Source organism: Myiozetetes cayanensis, unplaced genomic scaffold (assembly GCF_022539395.1).
Source record: "Myiozetetes cayanensis isolate MyiCay16 unplaced genomic scaffold, myiCay2020 scf5-8, whole genome shotgun sequence".
Classification (NCBI taxonomy): domain Eukaryota; kingdom Metazoa; phylum Chordata; class Aves; order Passeriformes; family Tyrannidae; genus Myiozetetes; species Myiozetetes cayanensis.
In genome coordinates this window covers 49,106,574-49,132,113 of record NW_026087742.1, presented here as the reverse complement: position 1 = coordinate 49,132,113, position 25,540 = coordinate 49,106,574, and the positions used below count along the sequence as shown (strand labels likewise).

The 25,540-nt window shown below is 33.9% G+C and overlaps 1 protein-coding gene across 4 annotated transcripts in view; it reads right to left on the bottom strand.

Annotated features, from left to right (window-relative positions):
• Positions 1 to 25,540, bottom strand: part of NBEA (neurobeachin) — a 470,259-nt gene that overhangs the window by 363,129 nt on the left and 81,590 nt on the right. For all 4 annotated transcript variants that reach the window (XM_050332434.1, XM_050332435.1, XM_050332438.1 and 1 more), the window contains exons 2-7: positions 24,398 to 24,629; positions 17,963 to 18,063; positions 17,617 to 17,712; positions 14,230 to 14,351; positions 7,012 to 7,138; positions 1,393 to 1,512 (exon numbers count right to left, since the gene is read on the bottom strand). In XM_050332434.1, coding sequence (XP_050188391.1) covers positions 1,393 to 1,512; positions 7,012 to 7,138; positions 14,230 to 14,351; positions 17,617 to 17,712; positions 17,963 to 18,063; positions 24,398 to 24,629 — 798 coding nt within the window. The remainder of the gene's footprint in view (positions 1 to 1,392; positions 1,513 to 7,011; positions 7,139 to 14,229; positions 14,352 to 17,616; positions 17,713 to 17,962; positions 18,064 to 24,397; positions 24,630 to 25,540) is intronic.

The window sequence follows — 25,540 nt, the reverse complement described above, 5'->3', positions numbered from 1 at the left end:
GAACAAACAGTGGCAATCAGAAGCTTTGTCAAGCAGAGCCCTCCTACTTTAATTAACATGCAATATTTAAACCCTTCCTTTCAAATCCAACCTTGCCTCTAGAATTTAGTGAAAGACAGCTCATTTCCTTTAGTACAAACAGACTTTGTAAACCCTGTCAGCCAGAGAAAACTGAGAATCATATTATAAATAAAAAAATAACAAAAGTGTAGCAAGCTGACGAATCAAGAACCTCTAAAAGTCTATTACAGCTTTAGCTGAAGGCAAAGCACAAGAAAACCATTTTGTCTGCCTTCCATGCCCAGAACTTTGGGTGAGAAAGTGTTTCTATTTTCTGCATAGACAACTCTCAAACTTCCCAAAGTAGAAGGTACAGAAAGAGAGTGCATACACATCAAAACATTAAAATTGGAACTTATATAAATGTCATTAAAATAATTTAAGTGCAAACAATATGAAAGCAGATGCATTTCCTGTAAGAATAAATTTTTATTTGATCTCAGTTCAATTAATATCTCCTGATAAAAGTGACTGGTTTCTACCTGTTAGATGAACAGTTGCAAGATCACCATGTCTTTTCTTTGCTCAAAGCTGACTAATGCTGTGCAGTTGTACACCTTTCAATATCTTTTAATTGGTTTGAATGGCCGATCAGGGAGCACACATCTGTAAAAGCTTACTACCCACTAAAATTGCTCTGTATTGCAGGCATGAAATTTTGTAGCAGCTAATTTGTATTTGTTAACAACATTACTTAAATATTAATACTGTAACACTTAGCACAGCATTTTTATTATTGGTCAATGTCCATTTAATAATGTGAAACAATAGGAAAAAATATACTTGTGATTGGGAGACAGATTTAAGACTTCAGATTTTGCTGAATATTATATCTCTTTTGACACTTACCCATGCTTTTGTTTGCTACCTTTTGGTCTTTGTCTCTCTCGCTCTCTCTCTCTATCTTGTTGGTTTAAACTTGTAAACTCTTCATAGAAGAAATGATTTCTTACTATACTAATACAGTGCTTAAAGCAGTGTGACTCTGATAATAGCTCAGGCTACTCAGTTCTACTTCAATTAAAGAGCCTATTTAAAATTTCATGTTCCTTAAGGCAAAAAGCATAGAAATATTCTAAGGATTAACAAATATCTCCTCTTGAATCCAATGAAAAATCATATGTATTCAAAACCCAGTAATTTTGTATCCATTGGCAGCGTGCATAGTCATTTAGCAGAATGAATCAGTTTTTCTTAAGGACTTTTCTCAAGCTAATCTGTCAAATCTGTTAATGTATCACATGGAGACAACAAATACAGCACTTTTATTTTTTCTTTTTCAATTAACTTTAAAATGAAAAGCTACGAAAAAAGAAAACAATAAAATCTTACATCATTTGTGTTAACGTGCCAGGCCATATCACCATAGGATACCAGTTGACCATTCACGTAACATCGTATTTCACTGTTTCTCCATCGATTATAGATGTGCACAATACTTATCATGTACCACTGGAAAGACAAGAACAATCAATACAGTTTTTGTGCTATAAAATATAAAGGTAATGAATGGCATAAAAAATAAGCGACCAGTCTCATAAAGTCATACAAACAGATGAATTCTTGTAAACCCATAAAATTAAAAGTCAAGTCAGTGGAACTTCAAGTCCAGTCAGTAGAACCATGCCTAAATGTAATGATGTATCAGCATCTCCTTATGGGATTAGAGACAAAAATGCATACATACAATTAAAAAGCTGAAAAAACTTTGATTCCTGAAAGTGTAACTTAATGTCAACACTAAACACACTATACACAAAACACAACTCAGTTCTGATGGGAAATCCAGAGCTATGTGCTCTTACATTAACAAATTCTTATCACCTACCTCTGCCTTTGTATCATAGCTTTCTGTCAGAAATTATAAAATAAAAAGAAAAAAATCATAAATGCAAATTTTACATCCCAGTTTATGATGTCATCCTGATTGTTTCCTTTGATATTTTTCCTCTATTCTTTACCATTCCACCAATTTTTGGACACCTCTCATATCATTAAAATGTGTTACATAATGAAACAGAGAAAGCATCACAGTTAAATGCTTCCAAGTACAAGTATTGAGATCTTCCAAATGCTTTGTCAGGAGTCATTATGTCCACAACAAATAAGTTCAAGAAGAAAACATGAAGTTTCCCTCAAAACTGAATCTTTAAACTTATCTAAGACTGGGAATGGTAAAAAAGGCAAAAAAACCTGAGCTTTGATTTTCTTAAATATACGTGCATACACACACATGCATGCACACAAAGTCTATCCCAGACTGCTATCATAACTAATCCAGTAAAATACTGCTTTTTGTCCTCCTACACTTGAAATAACTACATTTACATCTTAAATGGCAATTTCTTTTTAGACAGGGAAGCGTTCAAGTATTAAAAAATGGTTTACTCTTTGCTTCATATTTGTCACTATCAATCCAGACAAAAGGAGTAACATAGGTTTTCAAAGCCAGTTCCTAAATAGAGGATGACAAACACCATCACAATTAAGTTCAGAATGCATTCTTAGCAACAAGTAAATCAAAGTCCTTCTGAGATTCCTGCTTGCTCACTTGATTCATATCCTTCTATCACTGTATTTTACGCCTATAAATTCTCTTATCACATGATTACATAACTTTTTTAAGGCTTTCAGATGAATATAATGCCTACAGGTCTTCAGGAATAGTGTGTATCAACTGGCTCACAAACCTGTTCTTATGCAAAGTGAGAATCTCTCAAATAATTCAATGGAAGCAGTGGACAAGAATTCCAGTGCATCAGCACATTGTTTTATCCCAGATATGAATATTATCTATGTGATTTCTAATCCTTCCTTTCTATTTTTCTAGCTTCTACCCCATTTTGATTGCTAAGAAATCAGGTATGATAATATGTAATTCTAAATATCAGCAAAGGTATTTCTTAAAATTTGTAGCATTTTCCATGAACAATTTCCTTGAAAAAACAGATTATATACCCCAACTGAAAGTTTGGCAACTATTGTATTCAAATTTCTCTGGAACTTGAGGTGCCTTCTCTAAGGTCCTGGCAATTAAATATTATTTCTTACATCGATTTCTTTATCTCTTCCACTGACATTGCAATTCAAGACACTTCTCTGACTCATCCCCATAGACTCATCTTTGTAGTAAACAACGACTCAATTAAATGATTTAGCTTTTTCTTACATTAAGATATTCTTCAAGGGCTCCTATTAAGCCTTAGTCATCTAAGCACAGGAAAAAAGACTGAATTGTAATAACTTTGCATATAATTTGCTATAACTTATATTTTTCAAAGTACTCTTTTGACACAATTTCAACTTTCTGAACAACTTTTTACTTACAGTTGTCTGTACTTTGCTATTTATCTATGCTCAGGTACATTGTGAGGAGCTTTTAAACATTCTACTGGATTTTTTGACTAATGGTGTATTTGTTCTTAGCCTTTTGTATCTTTGCATTTAGGTAATTTCTCTAGCACCACCAAACACCTTTTTTATTTAAGAAAGAAAGGCAGCTTTTCCCAGTTCCTTTAAAAATGAAAAATTGCAAATCTTGTATATCCAAGCATATTTGGCATTTTTCAAGACAAAGTCAAGCAAGAATGTCTGAACTCTCTAAAAGTTTCAAAAGTACATAAATCTAAATGCATACAGTATTTAAAGTTTAAACCCCTGTACCAGTAAGATGCCACCCAGTTTACAGCAAGGTAGCACAAGCTTCTTTATATTAGTATGCTCTCTGATCTTCCCCAGTTCATCACAGATGCTATAACCATCCTTGTCATGTGGCTAACAATTTAATCTGAATAGTATCATTTTCCTAACTTAGTTACTGATTTTCAGAGCACAGAAAATCTGTTATATATTGTCACAATTAACTTATTTATCTGATTAGGTTAAGTCTCTAGTACAGGACACACTCTATTACCAAGGCCTGCCGCTCTGTCACATGTAATTGTAACTACGATTTGAAATAAGCATCCAGTGATGATCAAGTCAACAAAGCTTCAGATACTTCTTTTATGTCAATAGCCTCATTTAAAATAAGACATTCCAGCTTCTCTTCTATTTTTTTATATATGTAGAAGCATATATGTATGTCTCATAACCTCTTATTACCTATGTCTCATTTATGTGAATGTTTGCTGATTTTGTACAAGTGATTTTTTAATTTCTTTCCTATTCTGTATCTGAGGATATGATTTTCAGGACTTTCCTACTACACTACAAACCAAACCAAGTTGCATAATCTTACACAAAATTTTTCTTCTACTTTTAGTTGAAAAACTCCTTTTTTTTTTTTTTTAATATTCAAAGTCAGTATTACAGTTTTCTTTTATATTCATCCCGCAGTTTCCTCTCCTATATCATTTTCTCAAAAATGCACAAAGATCACTCCTCTCAGCTGTACCGAGAGCTTCTTCAGGTAGTACTCAAAGACACTTCAGAAAACAAACTGTCCATTTTTTTATACTGCTGAAATCTGTTGAGCTTAATCACCAACTGTGAAGTGCTATTCCTACTCCACAGCACAGTACAATCAGAGAGATAAGGCATCACACACTAAGTATTTCCAATATGTAGACCTTATTTCTGTCTATACTAAAATTAGTAAAGGTGTTCAGAATTAGAAACACCAAAAAAAAAAAAAATGCTCTTTGCTCTTGACTACACTGTTTTCCTGTTATACTTTTACAAGGATTGTTGCAGAGGTTGGAACTCAAGGAAGCAAAATCACTAACACACAAAAATTTCAATTTGGAGCACAAAAAAAGCAGTATAGACATATTAAATACAACACTGCCATAGCTTATTTAGCTCTCTTGAGATGTCAGTCTATTATATTACACCCACATTTTTTATTTGGGGATATAATAAACAAATTTCTCTATATGTTTTTATAAATGCTTGCTTTTACAACGTTATTAAAATACACCAATTGAAGCCTGAAGTAATCATTTGACACATCTTTAAGTTTTAAATTAAGATTACACATTATGTGAATGGTGTCACATGACACAGTTAACAGTGGGGAGATCTTTGTGTGAACATAGTAACTTTCCTATCTGCCTACATAAAGGTTTTGATCAGGTGATTTAAATACATAATTTTACAGTGATCTACCAAAAATTAAAAAAAAAAAAATATTCAGAAGTTTAATGAGAATGACATTTCTGGCAAAATCCATTGCTGAAATGTCTATGTCAGTAAGCAAATACAAAAAACTCTAGGAAATAGTATATCTGATGGCAAAAATCACACCTCTCAAGTTATCATTTGGACAGTAAGCTGCTCTGTGAGCACACTGTTTCTGAATACATATCTACATATTCAAAGCTTGCACAGTGAAACGGTTGTCACATCTAAATAACATGAAGAAAATCAATTTACATGTTAAATAGGATACATCTTGACTCGTTAGAGCCAGAAATTGTATTTGACACATTTTATTTCCTACATTATGCATTATGTATCTTAACACATACGTGTAAACACAACTTAGTAATGGAAAAAATATATTCAAGTACTTGCAAATATATTCTATAACACGTATTTCAAATACTTTCCAAATCTGATGTATAACCCAAAGTGTATGAAGCACAAACTTTGGGAAATATAGAACTATCATGGGAGTTATATTTGGACATAATTCAGTAGATCAGCTGATTATGATTTGAAACTGGTATTCATATAATGAGATATACATGTATTAGTATTTCCCAATTAGCTGTTTCAAGTAGAACAGCAAAAGGTAAAATTTTCTAGAGCTGGTATGAAGAAAACTAGTCATTTGTATTAAAAATTATCAAAATAATATCTTGCTAAAATATGAAAGATATGACATCATCAGCAAGTAAAGATCAGCTAGATCCCACAGGCTAATTAACAATAACATAATACAAAAGTTAACAATTTAATTTGTTTCTAGGTTCAGTGTTCATCAATAGCATGAGATGTGCTACTGTAAAAGAAAATTGAATTGTTATCAAAACACTTTTCGGTCTATAAAATGTGTAAAACAGAATTGATTCACTCTGATAGACTCAGCAGATGTGTTTATAAGGCTTTATATATCTTCAAGTAATAAGCTAGAAAAAGAGATTACTTCATTTTTTAAAAAACGCAAGTGAACCAAAAGCTACATAAGGAAATCAGAATCAGTGATTTTGAATCACAAATATATACCAAGAAAAATAGTAGAACATTAGGCTGATGTGTGAACAATGGCATTCCCTCCCTAAGACTTTGGTTTCTCAGAACAAAACAAGCATGGAAATTCAATATACAAATTCTAAGTCCATAAAAAAAGAAATGAGCTTCACAGCAATATATATACAAGACCACTATCAATGATAAACACATAATGCTTGCTGTATGGAAAGTCAATGCTTCAGTCAACTAACTGCAGTTTTGAAGGCTGCAGAATAATTGTTCCCCTAGGACTACTAGGCATACAGTAGAAATGAACACTAATATGATCTACAGATATATTTAAGATTTACTATGAAGAATGAGAAATCCCAAAACATCACTGACACAGAAGAAAGTTCAGAGCCTTATATCATACAGCACGAGATAATGAAACCCTAGCATTGCTGGTAAAGTTTTTCAAGACACTGGCAACAAAGCTACCAGGTAAAGAATTTTCAGAAACAGAATGAGGGAGTGTTAATAATAAAATACAATAATTTTACAAATACTCAAAATTCTTCTCTGTCTGAAGATAATTAAGCAAGTACTTTAAAAAGCAAGTTGACTTTATAGAACTGTTACTCTATAAATTTTTTTCCTAATTGATTCTGAACTGTAATAGACATAAAACTTTGCATCACTATCTGAGCAGTTACTCATAAAAAAGAAATTATTAGTAACACTGTGGCACAAATTAGACTTTAGTCCTTCTTCCCAGAAGCACTCTGTCACATTTTCAATGTTATTTCTCATTGTAAATACCACTTTCCTTACCTTGCGTGGCTGAAAGTCGTACTTCACACAGTGCTGGAAACCTTTGCCCTTTGACTTCAATGATGTAACTATTAAGCAGTTGCCAACAAAATGAGCAGAATACCCAACACCTTTGCTAGTGCGGAAACTGAAAAGAAAGAATTATGAATCAAATTGGGACAAGGGGAATTATTGTATAACAAAGAGGTTCAAATACGACTTTAAATTGCCATGAGAAAGAAAATAAATTAGCACCTGCAATTGTAAACTTAATATTCTCCCACCATTCCTTGGGAGCCGCTACTCACCTTCAGCACTTGATTGATTTCATACTACACTTCAAAAATCAGTACTTTTTTTAAAACTAAAATCCAAGATAGTAAATATTGTACCTATTATATTTCCCCTCAGTTTCCTAATTCATCATAATTTAATATAAAACATCTGATTAAAGTTGTGAAGAAATAACCATTACAGAACATGCGTGAGATGCCTTGCAATTTTATGGGGTTCAGAGAACAATGTGGATGGTATGACACACAAATTGGGATTCAAGACAATTATTATGCAAAAGAATTATTTTTCAACACTTATGAATTAATTAGACTAATGATCTATGAAGGTTTATTCATCTGAGTTGTAGATTTATTTTCATTTGTCAAATGGATAAAGGACTGAAATTTTAAGAAATTAAGTTTAGCAAGGGTTTCCAGCTTTCTTGTGACAAAAATCATGAAGACACATAATGCAGAAAGCTCATACATTTCTCTAGTTATATTTGAAATCAAAAGCATTTTAAAGAGAAATTCTGGACTTCTTAAAAAAAAAAACCTTTGCAAAGGTAGCTGGTGAAAATGCACAAATGGCATTACACAGAGCAATTTAAAAAGGCAAAATCCATATCTACATCCATGTCACTTAGTGCCTTCTGAAAAGCTACATACAGTAAAGAGTAGTCTGCTATCACTAATACGGAGCACACTTCATACAGCTTTCAGCCTTTTTCTAAATAAATAACCAATGGCTGAAATACAAGGTCTAGATGGTGAACTTCATCAATAAGCTCTTAAATGAAGCTTTTCAAGCATAAGAAAAGACACTACTAATTTTGAACATTTGTATAAAGTCCTGTAGCCCACTAATTAACACTATCTCATTCTCTTAATGTAGCTAACTTATTATTACAGTAATGATATTTTAAATGGTTTCTTTGTTGCAATATTTTCATCAAACACTTTTACTAGGTTTTTGCTAGGAACATTAAGAGGTGAAAGGTACATGCAAACACTAAGTTCAGATTTAATCTTATTTAATAGATGCTATATATCTTTATCTTTCTGTATCTTAGGTTCTATATCTTTAGTTTACTCTACTAGAAAGATACAACCTTGATTTTAACACGCAGAAAAACTGCATAGTTATAGACCTAATTCCATCTTCAGAAAATTACAATTAAATGTAGATGCATTCATCATTGAAGGAGAGAATCAGATTTTCCCCTTTGCCCACTGTCAAAAATATAGCTCATAAATCATGACCTTATGAAAAAAACAAATTCTTTACAAGATAGGTGGCGTGATTAGACCTTGAGGTAGTCAGGGTTCAGCCATTCTTCTCCTATAAGCTAATTTTTAAAGGACGCAAAAAACAGACATTCAAATTATCAAATTCTAGAAAGTCACTTTTGTTTTAATGAATTAGAATACTTTTATTAAATGTTAAAGACAGAGTGATGAGGCTAAACAGAACAGGAGTAATAGTATCCAGAGATGACTTTTCTGCACCCTAATGGGTCCTGGCACAGAGGTCCTTACTTCCAGTCTTTAAACATATATATAGGATTTCTCTTTGTTTTCGCAAATTCAAGCTGTGTCGTCTTCATTCTTTCATCTGCCTCTATACATTGTACACAATTCTCCCTCCCCTTAAGCTGTTGTGCTGAAAAGGAGCCTTATTCCCTGCCACAGCCTTTAGTAAAGGGTTTCTGTACAACACTCTTCGCAAAAAAAAAAAAAAAAAAAGGGCACTCTTTTTAATAAACTTAAAAACTCCTCTCTAAATAAACCAACCCACAATCTAAGAATAAAGAGAAAAATTACATACTGTCCATTGCCACTGACCTCAACAGTGAAGACAATTTATAACACTGACATTCCCCTTTATCTTTTGAAGACTAATTTTAATCTGGATCATGTCAATGATCTGGCTTCCACAATGACCCCATAGGCAGCTATACTGCTCAACAAAAAGAACATCATTCATATATGTGTACAATCCACATTACCCATATACACAAATTACCTGCATGACCACATTAGTGAATTTTGTACAATAACATGAAGGTTAAAAACTTAAGTTACAGCTTTTACAATAAGAACAACTGATTGTGTTGTGAGCTGGTCTGAGACTCTGATTTACCTCCTTAGGGACTTATGCCATTCAAAAAATTTTTCAGCAGTAGCTGCATCTCTCACAGTGCCAAATTTGTTTTTCAGCAACTAAGTAATCTTTACAGTCTAAAATGGTTTTGTTTAACAGAATTTCATCCTGAAGGATATTAAACAAAATATACAGATTCACTATGCCCTGACATATAACGTGGTATTATTTGATTAGAGAGATCAGATAAAATGTTTAATTTTAAATTACCAATTTAAATTGCCAAATATTGTAAACATCATCACATTTTTACCTGATAAAATATTATTACAATTGTGTAAAATGCATCCTGCTACTTCAAATAGGAGCTAGCAAGTATTTTGAAATAAAGAATGTCTCTTGAGGAAACACCTATACCTTTAAAATTTTTTTCATTTCCTATCATTACTGGTTACTGGGTTGATTTTGTCACCACTGTCGTCATATCAGACTGTTCCTGAAATTTTAAGCACTGCAACTTCCCAGAGTTCAGCATATGAACACAATAAAGTGACATAATGAAAAACATCTCATTTCTTAGTAGGGCTCTTCAACTTGGAATAGAATAAAAAGAATAAAAGATTTTATAAACATGAACCTTAGCCAAGACTTTACTTTTTTCCCCCAAATGAATTAGAATTCTAATACAACAATAATTAAGAAACTGAGAACTCAGATATGTTCTCTGTTTACCTGAACATTATAGTATATAATGTTAATCTTCACATTTTAGTTCTTGCCAAAGGTAAAGTAGGCTAGGACTGGTCTCTAGGATGCTGCAAAGAAATTCTGTTACAAATTACCTACATGTGCAGAACTTGCCACATCCAAAGACGAAATGCACAGAGACAACAAGAGCAGTACTGTCAACAGCCATATGGTTTTATGAGCCTTAAACTACCTCCCATAGCAGCTGGTATACAGTTTTACTACAGTTCGTTCATAAAACCTTTACAGTTATGTTTCATTTCAGCCACTTTCTCAAAGCAGCTACTGAATGTTATTACACTTCCATTGCACGAGAGCATTCTTCCACCCACCAGGGAACTGTTTAGGGATTCCAGTTTCTTTAGTTTAGGATTTTATGAGCAATTTAACATATGATCATAGTACTGAGACTGAGAAGATATTAATACATTCTTTCCTGAATGGGGGAGAGAGGAAGTTGCTTTCTACTAACTTTGGAATTCCACTGTGCACCCTTGCAACTGTTCTGCATTATTTCTATTATTATTAGGTCTAGAGAAGGACTGACAATACTGGACAGGTTTGTGTTTGTTTGGTTGGTTTTGGTGTTGTTGTGGTTTTTTATTGTTTTGTTTTGGTTTTTTGTTGTTTGGGTTTTTTTTTTGTTTTGTTTTGTTTTTAATCTTCTTGTCCCTACATCTGCAAAAATGTAGAATGTGCTTTCAGAAGTTTTAGCCATTCTTCCATTAAATGTTTGTGTGGAAGCACTTGGATGATTTATTGACGAAAAGCAACAATTATAACAATGTGACCTCCATTCACCCTCTAATTATTTTACAGAGCCTGATACATAATCTGAAAGAAAATATCTCTTAAAAATAACAAAACAGAACAACCCCAAAAATCTGATCAAAAATTAATCTTAGTATCCATATTGATCTTATCTCATTCCAGGCCTTACTTAGAAGTTAATGTCACCCATCCCTTATTTTTTTAGCAGGAAGAAGTACAGAGATTTAGAGGAGGAAGACTTCCCAGTTGACCATGTATAAGGTTAGCCCTAAATTTCTAAATTTGAATGTCTTTATGACAAAGAATCTACACCTTATTTTTTAGGAAACATTTCCCAAAATCTATTTAACAACAATGGTTATCCTACTGTGTCTTATAATTGTGATAAAGTATTGTATGTCTAAAAGTTTGATTCTTCCTATTTTGCAGTCTACCCATTGGATCTCAGCTTAAAAAATCCATCAACATTAGATTTTGCATAAATTCTGAAAACAGAAGTCAAGAGCATCCTTAATTTCATCACTATTTTTATTTCCTGAAAGGTTTCATCACAAAATGTGTTTTCCAGGGCACAGTTCACTCCCAGGTCTTCTCTGAATAGTACCAATTTTCCCCTGGTCTCTTAAAAGAAGTAGCAATTCTTAACTGTAAATGGCATTTCAGTGATGCTTTTGCCAAGATTTCAGGAAGGGATTACATCACTGTTTTTCTCTTCTCAGTTTGTTCAGACTATCCTTGAAAATATCCCATTAGTTCTTTTCAGCTAGAGCAATGAAAAAGCAGTTTATGATCAGTTGGTAACCTATCCTAACCCTTAACATCCTACTGTAATTCCTGCTTTCTAATATATAACTATTTATTTTGTAAGCATGTCACCCATTATTCACTGGTAGGTATATGATATTTGTTGGCTTATACTAAAATTTGTGCAATGTAATTCTGAATCTTACCATTTGAACTTGACTGGTCTGCCTTACTATTTATCATCCATGCACATGTCAAACTTCTAATTTTCTTTCCAGTATTGTCACACTTATTTTATAATTGGTAAGATGGCTACAATACTGTCCCAATACACAAGTGTTAATAGACTGTCTGTTAGAAGTTGCCCAATGTCATCCTCAGAGATAACTGAAATTACTTTTAAAGAAAAAAATTGGCTTACAGTTCTTGAAGCAGGGCTTAGCATTTAGCTAATTACAGAACAGTAGCAATTTTCCCTTACATCTGGCAAATGTGAAAACATTTCTTTGCATTTAATTTTTAAGCATCAGTTTTCAGATCATGGTTGAGCTGATGTAACTGCTGTCTCCCACCACAAAGGCACTGCACTCATTTAAAGCCTCGAGTAAATCCATGGTATTCCAAATCACCTAAGAAGGTGGTTTGGAATACTGTGGATTTACTCAATCAAACTGATGGTCTTCTATGATGAGATGACTGGCTTGAAGGATGGCAGGGACAGATGTTGATGTTTAGCCTGACTTTCCACAAGCAAGACCTTTCAACACTGTAATAACCTCAGTGAGAATTAATGAAGAATGAGCTACATGAGTGGACAGAGAGGTTGTCTGGAAACTAAGTGAACAGCTTAGCTTAAAGCATTGCCATCAGTGGTGTCAGACCAGTTGGAGGCAAGTTACTATTGGAGTGCCCTAGGCATCAACACTGAGTCCAACCTTGTTCAGCCTCATCCTTAATAACCTGAATGATGAGACAGAGTGCACCTTCAGAAAGCTCAGAGATGATACAAAATTATAAGGAGTGGTTTATACACCAGTCAGAAGGACCACAGCATGCTGGAGAAACAGGTCAACAAGAATCTCATGAAGATCAACAAATGGAAGGGCAAAGTCCTGACACTGAGGAGGAACTGCTCCAAGCACCAGTATATGCTGGGTATTGACCAGATGGAAATCAGTTGTGCAGAAAGGAACCTGTTGGTCTGGTTGCACAGTAGCTTGACCATGAGCCAGTAATGTGCCTCATGGCAAAGGCAGCCAGTGGTATTCTGGGATGTATTAGAAAAAAACATTGCCAGCAGGTTGAAAGAGGTGATCCTTCCTTGGCCTCAACATTGAAGAGACCACATCTGCAGTACTGTGTCCAGTTCTGGGCTGCACAGTGCAAGAAAGATATGGACATACCAGACTGAATGATCAAAGCCTCTGAAATATTAGAAGAGGCTGAGATATGGGACTATTTAGCCTGGAAAAGATGTGTATGAATATCTGGTGGGTGAGGAGTAAGGAAGAATGAGCCAGAGACTTCCCAATGATATCCACTGAAAGAACAAGACACAATAGACTTTAACTGAAACTTTATAAGCATTTTTCATCGTGAGAGTGGTCAAAGACTGATACAGGTTTCCCAGCGAGGTTGCAATGTCTGCATTTGGGAAGATACTCAAAAACCTGGCTGGAGAAGGTCCTGAGGAACCTGTTCTAAGCTGACTGCTTCACCTCTGCTTCAAATCAGAGTACTATCTGAAATCATGCATGCTACTAAGTTAGTGTTTTTAAAATAAATATTGTTTAAGATCTAGATTAATTTTGAGAAGAAACTAAAAAGAGTTAATTTGTATGACATATTTTTCACCTAGTTAAACAGAAAAAGGTATTACATGCTCAAAATTACATTAAAAGAAAACAAATGTTTGCTTTGGTATCTTCCTTTTGGTGGAGTTGTGTGTGACTCAAACTTTCACGTGGTAACGTCCAAAATCTGTGTAAAGAAGTTTAGATGGCTAATTTAGTTGAATATTTTTCCTATTTTGAATTATTAATTATAGCTTGGTTTGAGACACTATATAAAAATGGTAAGAATTTGCATTGTTCTTAATTTCCTTCTGAGGTTGGTATAATCAGTAATCTTATATGCATTACATTCACATCAAATTTGCACATTTTTTGGGAACAGGTGATCAGTAAGCCATTTTCATATTCACAGACCTATCTTTTATTACCTCTAGCTAATGTGCAGACAGTGTGCTCTGAATATAACAGATTCATTTTGTAGTACTAACATCAGATAAGAATCTTAAACACTAAACAGAAAATGTGACAACATTCTCAGTTTAAAGCTCTGGGAAATAACATATTTTAAAATTCCTAAAGAAACCACCACTATAGTTCATGGTTAATCTACAAGGCACACATCTTGCAACCATGGATTTATAAACTGAAAAGCAAGAAGGACACATGACTTTGCAGGAGCTTGTATACAGTAAGCAACCATTAAAACCTATAGGTATTTGACAGAGGGAACTAAAAACAATGAGAAAGGTTAACTGATACTAGGAAGCCAGAACAAACCATACCTGCAGCATTATAAGTTACTTACCAATAGAGATAGGGTTTATCCTTATCTACATTGATATTGTTTAGTGGATCCATACGAAACCAGGTGTTAAGAGTAAACCCATTTTGATAAGGCCACTTAGCAATAGGAGGCAATGCAATTGCCTGGAAGAAGAGGGGAAAAAAAAAAAAAGAAACAAAGAAGTTAATTTTTTGAGAAATACTGTTAAAGGTAATGCCTTTCTAAAATCCTGTTGTTCTATATCTGTAGATCTGCTTTAACAGATAAAAAACCTTCAAATAGTGCTTTTGAATAAATGCATTACTTTTCCATCTATTTTATAATACCTTAACTTTTAACTACATAAATTCTATCACCATAGGACACAGAATTAAATTTGTGAATAGACAATATTAACAGAACAAAAATAGAAAAAATACTTCTGTGGATTTTAAACCATAAATTTAGCTTTCAATAATTATTAATCTCATCTATAAACTTAAATATTAAATCAAATTAATAACAGATCACACTATAAAGATTCATTGTTAAAACTACAGTATAAAAAAGGGTTGTTCTCTGAATTGTAAGAGGACTATCAAATTTTTTTTTCCTATGAACATTTAGTAAGGTAAGAGACTGAAAATTTTACTCCCATTCCCAGTTAAATACATCCATAGTAAGGAATGACTTGGGAAGAAATTAAATTGTTCAATATTTCATTTTTATGCGCTGACTGATTAGAAGATTTCAGAGAATTACTTATCCTGGGCAAGGCCCTGAATACTAATTAGGGATGACATGGAAGACACAGCAGCTTTCCAATACCTAAAAGTGACCTAAAAGAAAGCTGGAGAGGGACTTTATGCAAGGGCATGTAATGACAGGACAAGGATAATGGCTTCAAATTAAAAGAGGAGAGATTTTGATTAGATATTAAGACATTGGCACAGGTTGCCAAATATCCATTCTTGGAGGTGCTCAAAAGCCCTGTGGTCTTGCTCTATGTGGCCCTGCTTCAGCACAGAGGGTTTGGCCAAGATGACCCCCAAAGATCCTGTTCAACCTCAACCCTTCTGTGACTCTGTGTAATACTCATGAGCCACAGTTGGAAATGCTTTCTCAGAATTGCTCAGATTTTGTACTGTCCCAATTCATACCAAAGGTTATAAAGAATTGTAGCAAACTCATACATTGTTTAAAATGAGACTGGACATGAGTCTCTGGACAACAGAGTCAGAATAACCCCATTAGGATTCTACACCGATGTTGCAAACTGTGTAAAAAAAAGGCACAGAGTGAGACCATTCTATGATTCTGTGAGTTTTCATAATTTTTATATGCAAGGCAATTGCTGATATAATTTTAAGAGCAGAGAAATAGGAAAATCACAGTAAATTTTATAATTAGATACAGCAATGTGCTCCCATCATGCTAGTACTTAGGAAGACAAAAGAAATAACACCAGTTCTGCTGCAAGCTTAGTACTAAACATTTAAAGGAACACTTTTGGGATATACCTGCTGAGAGGGAGTTTCCTGACTGAAACAGAAGAAGAGTTGCTTGATGACAAATGGGAACAACACCTAGGAACCTCCACCACTGATGTCCAAATGTAGCAACTAACATGCCACCTACACAGACTGGCAGAGATGTAACAAAGTACTGGAAGAGCCCTTCAGCTGGGATAGTGAAGTAGGTCTCAGCAGCATATCAGTAGACTGTTCAGTAGACTCTTGGCTCTTTCTACTGCCACTTCATTATACAAGCACCATGCACTCAACTTTAAAGAGGGCCAATCTGATATTTATCATGCCAATTAAAGATTATACTGTTCTCTGTCTGATGTCAACACAGCGCATTACACCTGAAAACTTGAACTCAGTGCTAGTGAACAAGGTCCTATCCATTCTCTTCTAATGAAGTACTTTGTTTTTTGGGCCATTTTATAGGTATATGCCCTTAATCCTCTTCAGAGGAGGTATCCTCTCCAGAACTTCATAGTCTAATCTCACATGCACTACTCAAGACGTGTAAATTTAAAACTCATACTTCATTTACAGGTCAGAGTCAATCTTGAGTGGTATGTGAAACACGATCCTTGAAGGATCCAATCCAAGGAAAGAGAAATGTGTACTGTGCATTTCAATTAAGGGCTTTATGCTCCTGTAACTGATTCATATCTTTGGACAGGGAAGAATATCTGAAATTCTTCCCCTGCAAAACCTTTTTTGAACCTTTGATACGTAATTAAATTTAAGAGAGAAATTTCATTAGGGTTTGCCTCTGAAGCCCAGAGATGTCAAAGTAGTACATGTCATTGTAGACATTCATATTCTGCAACACCTGTCTTGCTGCTGCATGTACTTTTAGCAGAGGTTAACTGTGGCTTTAATTTAGCAGTATGAAATGAAACTTCCCCTTTCAAAACTCATTAATTAATTCCTTACACAATCTGCACTATGCATTTTGCTGACACATCTGTTTATACAGCTGAATATCCAACAAGATCAAAGAAATCATTAGCAAAAATAACTCAGGTGTAAGAGCGATTTTCAGCCAGTTTCTTTGATGCAATCTGCCACACCAACAACCATATTCACAAGAAAAGGAGGCAGTGGTTTGTGCTTGAAAAAGATTATCAGTGCTACTGATAAAATGCAAGTAGAGCAGCCTTCAAGCACTGGTGATGAGAAAACAGGAATTTCAGGATTATTTTCTGTCAAAAGATTCCATTCTACCATAAGTATATCTTGATCCATACCAGAATGGAACTGAACCTCAAGTATGTATTACTCTACTTTACTCATTTGTATTTACTCTCAATAATCTATAAATCTGTATACAATCTTTTAATTTATTTGTAGCTTTTTTCCGAGACTACATGCAGTCAATGAAAGAGAGAATATCCATTTGGGAAGGTTTGGAAAGGAATACAGTTTTGCTGTTGCAAGTTATCTCAAAAAGAAAAGCTAAAAGAAGACTGAATTTAAATCACTGCCTTGATGGAAAGTAAACAGCTGTTGGAACTCAGCTAACCAGAAAAAATTAAAATAAAATGTATGACTAAGCAGTCACTGTAAACCATGATGACATGGAGAAGGTCATCCTTAGATTCTCCTCAACTCTCTCCTTTATATCAATTACATGATTCTAATAAAATAACACTGTTCTTTGGAATTTTCAGGTTTCACTTTTCCAGTAACTTCCCCCAAAAAAATCTGCTGCTTGACATTCCATCCTCACAAATGCAACTTCTCAACAACACAGCTATATTACAAATCTATGGAAGGAAATGTATACAGTACTCAAGCATGTATTTTCCCTGCTCATTTCCTTTTCATGAATTTCTGAAACAAATTAAAGGCAATGCAAATAAGGAACTATTAATTTGTTCCTGAAATGGTAGTATTTTGGTTGAAAACTTACTGCAGCACTACAGCCTGGGAAGTTGAAAAAGGTATCAGGCCCATGTCTCTGTGGCATCTGATTAAGGACTGATAATAATTTAACTGCGTGTCTTGGCTGTGAAAACAAGAAATTGTACAAAAGTCAATACAATAATTTCTGTACTCTGTAGGCTACAATGCAAAGTGGACAGTTTTCAAACACAGCAAATTAACTCCAAAGTAGTTAGGAAAAATACTTCTCAAACATATGTTCAGTCAACATGACAAAAACAATTAATTCAAGTTTATATGTCCCAGGAGACAATTTACATTAACTTTAGTCTCTAATGGAATGACACTTAAAGCTTTATCTGATCACAGCTTACCCAGATTCCATTTTCGCCTCGAAGCATGCTGAACAAAAGCTTCAACTCTTTGACAGTGATGCTGTAGCTGGCAAGAACCCCCAACATATCAACTAGGAGATCTTCAAAGGAAAATAAAGTTATTCTGAACTCTGAACTTAATTGCTTTGATTAAAAAAAAAAAAAAAAGCTAAAAAAAGTAATACTTTTAAAAGTAAATATATTCCCAAATTCTAAAATCAAACTTAGTTGACTTAATATTTCACAAAGGATTTCATGTTCTCATTGCTTTGGCATTTTTTTGGAAAAAAAAATTACATGTGCAGTTTTAAATTTTGCATCACACTTTGAAAAAAAGTAATAAATTTATGAAGAATTAATTCTTCCCATTTCACAACATTCATCACACATTATAAACTTCTAGTTTGCTCCTTTCTACTGCATACTTTTGGGATAAGAGTTCCTTCCTTCCTCTGAAGTTAGTATTTGTCAAAAAATGTCGACCTAAAAGATGTTTGTCCTTAACTTAAGTGCAGTACATTGTACTGATAATTTGTATAGTTCCCTCATTTTTGTTACAGTGGTAATGCTTCTGACTTTTACCAGAAGCAGAGATCAGGGATAAAAAAAACCCTCCCCCATCCAAACATCTCCCCTAACCAGCAAAAAAGCCACAAAAACAAATAAACCAAAAAAACCCTAACAATCAAACAAAAACAAAAGCAAAGCAAAAGACCCACAAGGAAAAAAATTCAAAAAATCATTGCAAGAAAACAATAAAAGAGTATAATAAAAAGAAGTGATTGCTAACAAATTTATGTAATACAGCTTTCATTACAACGTCTCAAACCCCATAAACTTTTAGAGTAAGAACATTAAATAATCAGCCTTTCAGGGAGTATCAGGTTTAAACTTACTGCAAGGGATTGAATTTTTATTTTAAAAACCAGAATCTGACTTTAAGAATTTGTTAGCTTATGGGATGTTAGACCTTGCTTTTACTCACACTATCTTCAGGAATAGAATGCACTACTAAGAAATACTATTTCCTCTAGGAGGAGGAAAAGTAGTTTGCTCATCTACACAGATGTGGCATAAGAAATTTAATTCAAAGATCAAACAGTGAAGTACAGAGTTTCCAAAATAAAAGAACTACGACACAACAGAGTAAGTAAAACAAACTTTTCCAATCTGTTTAACAATCACAAAATCCACCCCCAGCCCCAAACTTGTATAAAACATGGGCTTCTACATATAATTTTTTTATTTTATTTGTACGACTGAATGTTCTCCTATTTCATTAGTGGAAGGATGACTCCTATAGAATCTGACAAAGAGGAATCTTCAGAAGCATACATTTTTTAAATGACATTTCACATTCATATTTTGTTTTAAAAGAAATTTTCTCTCTGCAAATCCATACTTTGTGTTTTTTAGCAAAACCATCAACATCTATTAAACTTTTTCCACTATGAGACTAGCCTCTGGACCTTAGCAAGCAAAAGGCATGTGTGAAGAACAAAATATCATTTCATGTACAGGAAACATAACAAGCTGTTCAGTGAGTGAAACTGCATAACAGGAAAGGCAAAAGAAAAGCACTGCAACTTCGCAGACATTTTCACCATAAGATCTGAACATCTTAAAGTTCAAATATAGAATTTTTTTCCCCTTCCCCTTTCTTTAATGTTCCCTTTAAATTAGTGCCCCATTTTATTTGTGACAGAATTAGGGAAAACCAAACACCGCTAAGAAAACTAAATATTTTGTATTTCACGGTGTTGAATTCTATGACTCAGCTCCTTCTCTAGTACCTACACACATTTGCCCCCTTCACTGTACAGTCTGCAGCCTCCAATGTGAAGCTGGTAGTGATTTGCACACCTTGTACATGATCAGAAACTGAGAACAGTAACACACTGAAAACTCAGAAAGGGAAATAACCACACGTGAATACTAATCTTTGCCTGGGAATTTCCCAATTCTCACTTTGTAGTCTTAGCTTCCTTTCCAGATCATGCTAATTCAAATTATGCATCCTTTACAGAGAAAAAATACTCTATAGAAGCAAAGTTGTCTTGTGAAACTCAGAACATCGTTAAAAAAAAATCTTGTAACATAGATGACAGAAGTGTAAATTAATACAGTCAAACAGAAATGATAGGCAGGTTCTAAAAATCACTGAGCATGTGCTGCTTTGTTTCATTGTTATATCCCTGTAGTACCTTATGGCACAGAAAAATTCTTATTTCTGCTGAAGATGTTGATAACCCACAGGCATTAGAAATACATATTTATAAGTAATGAATTAAACATTGATGGACAAAAGGAAATGTAAGCTCCCTAGCAATGTAACTGTGGGTAAAACAATGACCTGGATGATTGAAGCCCAGTAGGTAACAAGCAGAGATAAAGCTAACAACATCTGTGGAAGTTGAAGCACTTGAGGTTACTAAAAGATATTGTTATAAACTCCTCTAAAGGAGGTTTGTTTCTTGTTTCAATTTAACAAGACTTAAAAATAACTGCAATCCATTACATAATTTTATTCATACTTATTAGAAATCTCATAAAAGAGTCAGTCCACATCTGGTTTATAAATCCTAATAATCCACTCATCTATAAACGGACAAAGGTTGGAAAACATACTACAATTGGATTTTTTTAATGTCTTTTTTTTTATTATTAAATAAGATTACATATATGACTGGAATCTCTGATCTCATTTCAAAAACAAGATTGTGTAAAATAGTATTAAGCCCAGAAGAAAAAAACAGGCCCTTTTTCTCATTTTTAATGCATTTCTAATTTCTGTTAATGGCACTTTCTGAATGGTTTATACTAAGCAATTTTCATATGATCTACAAATTAACCAGCAACTTTGAAGGAATGCTTAATGCAGTCATTTAATATGAAAATACAATAATAAAAGAGCCTGGCTGTCTTTCAAGAAACAAAGTGCATAAGTCAAAACAAATAGTCAGGCATTAACCTTAGAAGACGTACTAAACAGCATTGAAAACCCAACTTCAGGAAACTACCCTCATTCCTCCTTCAGCTTTTAACGACAAACGACCATGAAATTGTGAATTTACCTCTTGTTGGTGAACTAAACTAATTTCTACAGGTTGGAAACACAGAATGTGACCATTTTGCCGTTTTTCTTATGGAACGAGTTGAAAGAGCTTGTTAACAGCCCAATAATGACTGAGCAGTCAAAAGCCAACATTGTTGATTGAAAACTAGGAACTATTTCAGTGTTTAATTCAGTCCTAGCAATTTTATAACAATTACCTACAGCATCACAACAGAACTGTAAGAAATAAAATGGGACTTAAGGGAGACATATCCATTCTGTAGCAGTTCAGGCTATTTTCTCATACCCTATTCAGACTTCTGTGAAGGTACTACAGGCACACTATCATAAAGCATCCCTCAGAGCAGATGATCTGCTTCACTACTCATCACCTGGAAACAGAGAATTCTTAAAATGAAACCCTCAGGGAAGATCCTGTGATGCTGTTTAAAAAAAAAAAAACCCACAAACCAAACCAAACCAACCAACCAACCAACAAACAAACAAAAACCCCAGCACCAATCATCTATGAAAATATTTTAGTATTCTCTTTTGCTTAACAATTGTTAAAAGGGCTGACCATCCCCAATATTAGTACAAAAGACTATCACAGTACAAAGATGACTTATAACAGGTGCTGCTTCTGGAAAGTAACTTGAAATCCAAATGGCAATGGGTCCATTTGAATTGCAATTGAGACTTTCAAGATGATTAGGCTTTATTCTTGACCACAGAATCCGTAAAATCATGTGAAGTAAGATATTTAAAGTGTTGAGAACCTTATGAATCTGACAGTCTTCATCTAAACAGACAGACAAGGTCTTTCTACTGCAAAAGACTGGGTATGTGTTCATTTGCTGCTCTCTTACTTTCATAAAACCAGAGGAGAGTGGTTTCAGACTTAGACTGGTCCTGAAAATGTGCTGTCAGAACATAAAACAGAGATTGTGCCTGTCTTTTCTATTTAAACCCAACTAGGTCTAATCACAGTGTTTCCAAGAAAACCTTTACAGATCATAAAAGCCAATTTCAAAACATTGGGCTGACAGAGTATTACTGGTTGTTTTGCGAAGAAAGTCATACTAATTTCTTAGAAGTAAAAACTGACACAGCTCTGGTTCTAAACATCCTTCCTCAATGTTAAAAAAACCCATTTTGGCACAAAATTTTTTTACTTTGTCCACTGGGTGTGGAAAGTTCATAGAAATATTTGGGGTAAAGCAGTTCTACGGTCATCTTGTGTCAAATATGACCTCAACATCTGCATAGCAGGTTAGGGAACACAGATAGTGCATTAGTTGTCGCTGATTTTGTCATCAAAAAATCTGATATTGAAATAGTTATTACATTCATTATTTCTGACATTACCAACATTGTTACCATTTATAAAAGGGTGGTGAGGTGCTTACAGAAATCAAGAGATAAAAGCAAATGATTAATTTTGTTGCTTCCATGTCTCATTCAGAAAAATTCTCAAAAAACTCACATTCTCATCTATTTAAAATTATCAGAGACCCTACAAAATGTGATTCTGTTCAATCCCTGCTCATGATATATAGAAGACTATTCAGATAATCTGAAACACATTGCAGATCTAAAATTGTGTCAGAATTCCAATTTTCAATTTTTATTTAAAATTACATATGTGCTCCCTTTGTCCATCCAAGCACACTGAAGAACAAGAGTTTTTTCTGCAGAAGGTCTCTTTCTGAACTACTGTGTGACCACTTCCAGAAAAAAGATTTATGAGGTAGAGGATACATAAAATTTTTTTTAATGTACTACCCCTGGTTTCTATTAATATCTGTACATTCAGAGTCATTTTTCAATTACCAAATGCTCCTGAAAGCCAGATCCCACGCTGTTGATTTCTGACTTACATCTAGCTAAGCATTTTTTAAAATTCTCTTTAACGGAGACAACATTACAGTCCTATATGCCACATACAGAAGTACTACTTAGGGGACCTCAAATTGGACAAATTTTATCAGTGTGATTACTCATATAAAAACATTATTTCCATGAGTTAAACAGGAAAAACTTCAAAACGTGTTCTCATCATAATGTGCTATAGTTAACATAGAATGAAAAAGTATCTTCACTCTTATACTCTTCTAACATATTTACAAGTACTGCAAAAACAAAACATACTTGGTGAAAACCATCATTTGCGAATCTGCTATACTTCAGTCAGAATCTTACGGTACAGTATTTAGCATAACACTTCTAATTTTAGCATTTACACTTACACTGCTAATCAACAAGATTTTGATTATAACTGACTTTGAAAAACAGAATGTAGCTTTTCCTAGTATTTAATATTACAGACACCCTTATACTGAAAAAAAAAAAGCCAAGGACAAAATCATTCCTCAGTAATCCAGTTTTCATGTTGCTGTTATCCTCCTCTTCCTTCTCATGTGAAATCCTTGCCAGTTTACTGTTCCACAAAACCTGTATATGTGTCAGGAATCAAATCATCAACTAAAACCTTAGAATTAATAAAGGTAAACCTCTTCAATCTTTCAAAAGTGCCTCACAACTTAAGTATCCTATCAGTCACAAACTGTATAAAATTAAGAACTACTTTCAAACTGAGTTCAGAGAAACTGCCTAAGTTCCCCCTCAAGGAAAATAAATAAAATCATATGTATGTCTTCAGCTCTCATATTTAAATGTGATAACCAACCCTGCTCCAGGATTACAATCTGTACCCTGTTACTGAGAGGATGTAGTATGGAATTACATAAACTCCTTCAAACATACTCTGAAAACCTTAGCTGTGCAATAACTTCATCACTTATTTTCAGTAAGCAAACAAAGTATGCTATTTTTTTAACGCTGCAAAAAGTTTTAGGATGTTAAAAGCCACATGTATAAAAAATTAAAAGATATGAGAGGGATCACAGCTATACATTAGGAAATGATTGTTTAACAGAATTTATATGTCCAGTATTAAAACCTATGACTAATTTCTGATATGCTGTCAGATGAGGTTTATGTTTAAAATGGACCATAACAATTCTAACATCTAAATAATTAGTTCGCTAAAAAGCCAAAATATTACCTTGTAGTTAGAAAGTCTAACTGTACAGTTTTTAAATTATGTTAAAAATTGCTTTTTTATCACCAAGATAACATTATTCTCTCAAATGAATTAACAGGTAGTTATTTTTAACAATGTATCTACATATATTTTAGACTAAGAATATATTTTTGTCATTTTCCTGAAACTGATAAAATAGTAATTCTGACTCAATAGCAGCACTAAGCAAAATATCACTTTAAGTAAAACCCAAGACATCCCACACCCTTTCATAATCACAAAACACTGGCAGTTCCAGAATGGAATAATATTTTATCAGCTGGCAATTTTTTACCTGCAATCATGTCGTCCACAGTACTCATCTTCAGCAGTACCTGTTCAATTAAGCCAACTTCTGTGCTAGTCTGTAAATTACGCACACTTTTACGTAGAATTGCTGTGAACATACTCCAGATTTCTGCTTGGCACGTTACATCACAGTGCTCCAAAAGCTCTGACATGCATGTAATGCTCTCTGCATCTTGGATTATAAAGTTCATCTCTAGATCAAATTCGCCACCAACCAGCTAAAAAAGAAAACAAGAACAGCATTACATTGTGAAATATATAGTTTAGTGTCTTTCATACCTTCATTGTGACCAATACTGAATATGTTTTGCGTGACGAGAGAGGCAATTTTGATAAGAGAAACTCACAGCTATGCTCTCTAAGAGCAAATTAACAATCATGTTTTACAAAACAAAGCTTGTAAAATATACACACATAAAATATATCATAAAATACTACCTTCAATTTGGTCACAGTACGGAATGCAACATTTTAATCAAATCAAATGAAAATATATTTGAAATATTCCTTTCTACGGTGTACTTGAAATGGTAGCTTGGCCCTGACAGATGTAGTGCAGAACCTGAAAAGCTCAAAAGCAATTGAGGCTTTTCTACCATTCTCTGAGATTTACCTAGTCAGAAATAAAAGGACACTAAAAATAACTTAGGTAAGATATAAGCCAACATTTGTCCTTAATTATGTCTTTGCAAGACCTTACTGCCCTTTCCACTGTCCCACCCAAACAGTCATGTAGTCATGCCCAGAAAAGAATCAGTTATCTGCTCTGGAGCAAGACAGACACAGAAAACTTGAGTAATTATAACACAGATCAGCTCACTGTGTGGTCAAGGAAACCTACTCCTGGTGAAAGGGAGAGACTGCACTAGGAAAGGCACAGGCACTCAGACTGACTCCTGCTGATCCAGATACTTGCAAATCACTCTCCAGAGTCCTGAGCTCTAATTAAATACCACAACTACCAGGCCTGTACTTGGAGTAAGGGAAAAAAACACCAAAAGAAGATATAGTCAAGTATATCTTCAGGAATGGAATTCAATAATTTTGATCAGTCACTTATGTAGCTTTAAAAAGCTGAACTTAAAAGACCCTACTGAACTGAGTATGAAGGTTAGTTTAAAAAATGGCA